Raw genomic sequence first — 6,543 nt, 5'->3', positions numbered from 1 at the left:
GGGTTAAATGGATGGCAAATGCGACACAGCCAGCATAATGTCGTTTGGCATTTCTTTCACTAAATCGCTTCTCGGGATGGGAGTGACCTTCCACGGAGCACGGGCCACAGGAGCCTTATTTGTCACCTTTTTACGGGTACACCGAGGACCTTCGAAACCTTCCATCAAGATTGTCATTCACACCGAAACACCGAACAACGGCACCGTGCACTTAAGTGACAATTTTATTGCTCCACTAAATGACGCTGACCTGGGAGCTTGGGTCAGACATTTTCACACGCCACTGCTCCAGCCCTCGCACCCACACTAAGTCCCCCAAATACACCCACCAACCCGCCAATGATGCCTCCCACGATGACACCCGGTCCAGTGAAGATGCTGCCAATTCCAGCGCCCACAAACGCGCCAGTCAGAGCGCCACCACTCGCGACACCTCCGATCGCCATCAGCATGCAGTTGTCCTCGGGTTTTTCGCGTCCTTTCAGCCACTCCCACAGTGATATACCTGCCGGGTATACGGGAAGAGTGAGTACGTGCGACGTGGGTCTCTCCAGGACACGGTTCCATTACTCGATTCGATGTTAGACTTGTCGTCCTGATCCCGCGTGCGACGCCTAGATCGCGATCGTGCCGCTCGATCTCCATCGTCCTTGGGTGCCTCCGGGATGCGGGTGACCTGGATCGAGGTGATGGCCGTCCATGGCTCGGGTTTGGCCACGACTCGTTGTGAACTGGCCGGTCCAGAGGTGGATTCCGATAGCGCGTGGCCTAACCAGACGACCACCGTCGCCAGGACGAACGGCACAATTAAATTCCCGTGGACGCACATCACACAGCTCGCCCGTGCACGACCACGCAAAGTTACGACCTGCGCCACAGGCCCGACTCGCGGACTGGACCGGCGAATGGATTATCAATTTTAATACCCGGAATCGGGCGCCCACCCCTGCCGGCCAATGGGGGCGCCTTCCGGTTGCGCGATCATCGGACCGACCACGGTGGACACTGTTAATGCACCCTTTCGCGGTGGTGCGACTGTGAGTTTTGCAACGTAGATGCTTCCGATCGGTCGGCACGCCACTGGTGTCCACCAATTGGTACATGGATGGTGTGCAGGGAATAGAATTGTTGTGGTCAAAAAGGACAACATATGTTGACGCAGAGCCTGGTAGGGTGTTGCAGTATTTGTCCTTTTCCAAGCGTCCTGGATCACTGTTTTAAGGAGCAAATTAAAGCACTAACGAAGCACAACAACTGAGGATCTTCAAACGAGTGAAAAATAAGAGTTCTTGCACAAGCTATCGCTTGATCCTGAACTCGTCGCTGAGCACAATTTTGACCACCATTCTCACCAAACGTGCCTATGGTGTGGCAGACACACCGGCACGACTGCTAGATGAAGATTATTACTTTATCCCATCGGATGGACTCCCTGCGTGGGCATAAAGTGGCCAATATGCTGATGTCCGTCCCCGGTGCCGGCATAATACGGTCCCGTGCACGCTGCAGCAGCAACTCCCGTTTGACGCATCGGAATCGTCACATCTCCTGCGCCCGGTTCGGTTCGTTAGCTCGCAGCGTACGATGGGCGGTCGCCCTTTGCCTAATGGTGGGTGGTGGCATGTCCAGCCGCTGTTGTAAATTGTAAGCAGCATGGCGGTCGCGCACGGCTGCCACCGACGGTGCGCTTCGGCTCCGTGATTAGCTTCAATTGAAATAAGGGATTTCTGGAACAGCAATCTTGTTCCGCGACTCGGTTCCCGGTTTGTTTATCGCGCATACCGGGGGTGGGCTTCGAGAGGTCGCGGGTGTGTTGGCCTTTTTTTTGTTGTTGTTTGAGCTATTTTACTCTCGATGTTTGCGTTTGATTACGCGCCCTATCCAGTCGGTACACATGCACCGGGAGCGTTAAGCCAGGTTACTATGATGAGCGTATGCGGATGCCAATAAGCGAGAATCTGGGATTTAAAATAAGAAAAAAAAGAACGAATTTTGGTTTACAAACTGTGTTTATTTGTTGGAAAATGTTTAAAGTCCCTCTCACAAACAGTTCCGCAATCGATTGAGCCGTTTTTTGGCTGAAAATTTCTTAAAAATACTTCAAAGGCTCTATCCACCTGAAGAAAAGCAAAGTGAATGAAATGAAAAAGGAACCCGGAAAACGAAACTACCCAAACGCTCGGTTGGGTAGTAAAATAATGGCAAATGTTTTGCAAACGGTTAAATCAGATAACAAATTGAGGGTCCCGAATCTCGGCCACGCAAAAGGGCCTCCTTTTCGTGGCAGGTAACGAACGCGTAGGTGAAATAAAAATATAAACAAATCCGAACCAGCTCTAGAAGGGTGGCCCAAATGTATTGCGGCCTGCAGGAGACAAAACGAAAGTGAAATAAAACATGCCTTTCCCCTGCAGGCAGGACATGGAGCCTAAAATTTGTTAAGCCCAGCGCCTAAAACAATTTATCAACCCGCTTCGAAAGAAACAAACCAAGGGCGGTTTTCTTGTCGCTGTCTTTCTCTCACTGCCCACCAAAGTAAACGAGTAAAGCTGGTCACTCGGACGTGGGACGTCTCACGGTCGCAAAGTAAAAATACTTGCCCAAGAAGGCAGCCCAGCAAGGAACCCCCTTCATATTTCCACACCTTACCTTGCCCCCAACGGGTCCGGAGCTGGTCGCGGGGGAGTTTCCATCAAAATCCCCTGCACCATTTCGTCGCCATTATTTATGACCATAAACTTTCTGACAGCTCGTAAAGTAAGTAAATATATCAAGGCGACCCTTGGTAGGTCTGTCGGATCCCGGTCAGCTGGCTGGCCTGCTGGACTGTGCTCACCAGGAAGTTCCCGCAGGCTTCAATCAAATCGCTGCCCATGTCAGCACCGATGGTGTCCGATTCGGGACGGCAGCGAGTGCAATTTCCAGCCATCCCAAGGATCTCCCGGTGGTGCCAGTTTTCCCCCGGGATCACATGGGAGAAGGCAGCCAACTATTATGTGTGTATATACATCTAATCTAAAATAAAAGTTTCAGCACCGGAGGGCCTCGGATCACGCCCGGGTGTTGGCGGTTTCGGTGGCTCATTTTCGCCCGATGATGATTTGCAATTTTTTTGTTTTTCCTTTCGGCAGGTTTCTTCACACAACGGTAACGGTAAACGGGTCTTATCTGGGCGTTACAATCGCTGGGCAGAATTTTGCTCGCTCGGCGCTAATTTTCGGATTCGTAGCATTCTCCGCCAGTAGGTTGGGTTGGTCGATGAAAAAGATCGTATCATTGCCAGAACATTAGCCCGAATGGGATATTCAGTGCGGTGCGGAAAAATTGGCCTGCTTTCGGGTCGGTATGGGGATTAGAGTTTTTCCGCCGCTTCCTGGTGGTTCCTTGGTGGGACGAGTCAATCCATCGCAGCTCCTGGTCGGTTTCCGGTATCGTTTTTGCCTGTGCAGCTTCGGGTGAACTCGCTAACGAATTACATGCGCGCTGGGAAAATTGTAGGTTACGGACTCTACGGAGCTGGGGTTACTGGAAAAGCGAAAACAGAGGAAAAAACAGGCCTCCTCACGGCAGTTATTCACTCCGGTAAGCGTGATATTACAGTTTGCATTGTGCGCCTTCCCCATAGCTGCCCACGGAAACGTTGAAGCTTACCCTCTGCTCGTGCAACTATCGTGACTGCCTAATGCTCTCGCCCTAGTTCTCGATGCCGACTGCTGGCACGAATGTGCCACTCGTCCTAATGGAGCACATTGACAGCTACTTAAGGATTTGCCTTCGCACTGATAACGAGCTTGTCTAACAAGTAGACACACTATAGTGCCGAGTGCGCTGAAGTCCAAATGCAACCAAGACGGCGAACCTTCTGTTGTAACTCGCAGTGACTCGGGAAAACGTCAACGGCAAACAACAGCGCAACAGCGAGGAAAAAAAGTGGAGAAAGAAAAACACAATTATATTCTTGGTGTTATTAATTGCTTTTCGGTCATAAGGAAACGGTGCTCCATGGGTGCTTTGGTAGAGCAGTGGATTTTATTTCAAGTCACTAAAAGCAACGCTTACTGCGACGTCGATCGATGGATCGATGCTGCTCTAAGGATCATTTGACAGTAAACCATGTTCTAAGTGAAGTCGCGAGGGAAATAGTTTTGCTGCTCCGAAAACAATGTCACGAACAGTTTGGCTTGTGAATAAATTAAAAATGTTTGCACTGAAACTAACGCCAGCTGAAGTCGGCCAATTTGGTGCTCGTTTGTACTGACAAGCTCGAGAAAGGACCGTGGCTATCTGCACGAATTCAACTCATTGTGACAGGTAGTTGAAAATAAATAAAAAAAATCCCGAGGGACATGTCACGGCGTAGAGGGCACCTGAAAAAATGCGAAACGAGTGAACCAACATTGTGGGGACCGAGAATATTTCAGAAACGGCAGAAATCCCGACTCCCCCAGGGAGAAAAAGGTTGCACATTCGTGTTCGTTTTCGGTTGTGGTTTGGCATTCTCTGGAAATTCCTCTACCTGACGCCGCGTTTGGTTAGTCTTCCCACCAGCCATTGCCTTCCGCGAGGTGCCGTTGAATGCATAAACTTTTCCTCTTTGTAACCTGTCCCACATTTACGGCCGGGAAAGGTCCACCATTTTCTCCGCTTCTATCCTCGTAGATGCGTCCCAGAACCTGACCGACGGGACGTCGCATATCTATTGAAGAAGCACGTACCCAAAACGTGTGGTACACAAACAAGTGGATTATTTGCCGGAGGATTTTTCTGCTTCCCGAACGGCCACCTCCACGCAGAGACTCGCTTACTAGGAGGACCTCTCGGCCCTGCTGACTCCTTGGGAGTGTGTCTTCTTGCGTGCGGCTTCCCGAGGAATGGTACCTCGAGCATCGACACTTGAAGCGGTGGATTGGGTTTCTCTTGCTAGCAGAGCCTCTTCATATCTTCAATACATACGTACATACTTTGGCAGTGGGATTGGTTTGCCCATACCCACGAGTAACGGCAGGACCGACACCGACTTCGTCGAGTGGATCGTGATCCATACAAATAAATATTCAACGACGACGCTCTCCGTTTTCCCGCTTCCGTGGGCGAAGAAATGGAGGATTTTTCGGGAAGATTTCTCGTCCCCGTCTGCTACGTTTCAACGTTGAAGTTTCGTCCGTTTTACCCACTGACGGTGGTCGAGGAGCGTTACGCCATCTAAGGAAGACGTTCGTCAGTAGTACACACCGTGGGCTAGAATGTTGGTCCTTCGAATCCGATAGCGTATCGTGCCTTTGCCCACCCAGAAAGTAGGACATTCTAGCTTCGCTTGGAATAGCTAAGCGTGGCAAACTTTTTCTTTTTGTTTTTCCGCATTTTCTACCAGCGTTATTCAACGGAAGCGGTTGGGATGGTTTTGATTTAAATTTTTGAGCCACCAGTCACCAGAACAGTAGAAGAGGGAGAAAAATATCTGACGCGGGTTGGCTTCATCCTGTGGGATGGTTGGCGCGTGTCCAAACGCCGAAACCGGGACCGGAAAGCTGATGAGGCGAACGAAAGTAGCACACGCGTTCCGTGTGCGAACACGACGTGCGCGATACATGTTATTGGTATTGATTTTCCTGTCAGGAGTCATTTTTCTTCCCAGCAACCGGGGCGTCAAGATTGTCTTACTCGCGCTGGCGGTGTTTTTGTTTGGTTCGGGCAAACGCCGATCGAACCAGCATCCGGTTGGAACGGCAAATAAATAGACTGATTTACATTTTGATGAGAAAACAGGAAAAGCGGTTTATTAGCGCGCCCCGGAGCGAGAGATGTGCCGGAAACGGTCGACATTTCCGGGTTGGCAGGACGTGCGCTCTGCGCCTTTGACTGCGCACACAATAACGGTGGGTTTGATGTTGATACAGCGAATAAAAGATGCTTCGGCGCCGGTGGAATGATTGATTTCTGTGATTTAATTAATTTGATACCGTCGTTCCAGGTGTCGCGGTACACTTTTGAATGAAGTAAATGACAACCACAAGCCGTGGAAGAAAGAACAATGAACGCGAACTAGATCTCGCGAGCGTTTATGTTTGAGAAACAACGGCATTACCGTTTGCCGACTGTAGACGAAAGCATTCTAATCGGGGCGCAATCATTTAGTCGAAAAATCGATGCTCTGTTGTGATGAAATTCACAAATCACACAAACAAGTTGTAACGCAGAATGACAGCAACGTGGATGTGGTGGTTCGAATCTGTAGCCCAGTAGAGGACACGAGATTCATTTAACATTCCAATTGGCCACTACCGACCGTGGGCCCATTCGTGTGCGGGTCTGTGTTCGCTGCAGACACCCCGATGGAGGCGCCCAGTTTTTTACTTGCTTACTCTCAAACATGCCCATCGAGCCGAAGCACGCGGCATGCCGGTGTTTTCTGGTCGCTGTTTGTTGTCGAGTGCGTCGATTCCACGGTCCTTCTCGATGGTATGGTTGCAGTTTGTTGCACTTTGCTGCTCGGTTGCAGCAAAATGCAGCAGCGAGTCGGCCCGGGGAGTGTTCCGAATGCTT

General features: G+C 50.4%; 1 protein-coding gene across 1 annotated transcript; it reads right to left on the bottom strand.

The window, feature by feature from the left end:
* Positions 1-234: 234 nt before the first annotated feature.
* LOC128731939 (uncharacterized) lies at positions 235-1,027 on the bottom strand. The gene is made up of 2 exons (XM_053825097.1): positions 571-1,027; positions 235-505 (listed from the first exon to the last, which is right to left on the bottom strand). Exons 1-2 carry the CDS (start codon positions 827-829, stop codon positions 264-266), a joined length of 501 nt encoding a protein of 166 aa, XP_053681072.1. The 5' UTR covers positions 830-1,027; the 3' UTR covers positions 235-263.
* Between the last annotated feature and the right edge of the window lie 5,516 nt (positions 1,028-6,543).

This window comes from Anopheles nili, chromosome 2, assembly GCF_943737925.1.
Source record: "Anopheles nili chromosome 2, idAnoNiliSN_F5_01, whole genome shotgun sequence".
NCBI lineage: Eukaryota > Metazoa > Arthropoda > Insecta > Diptera > Culicidae > Anopheles > Anopheles nili.
This window is presented reverse-complemented; position numbering and strand designations above follow the sequence as displayed.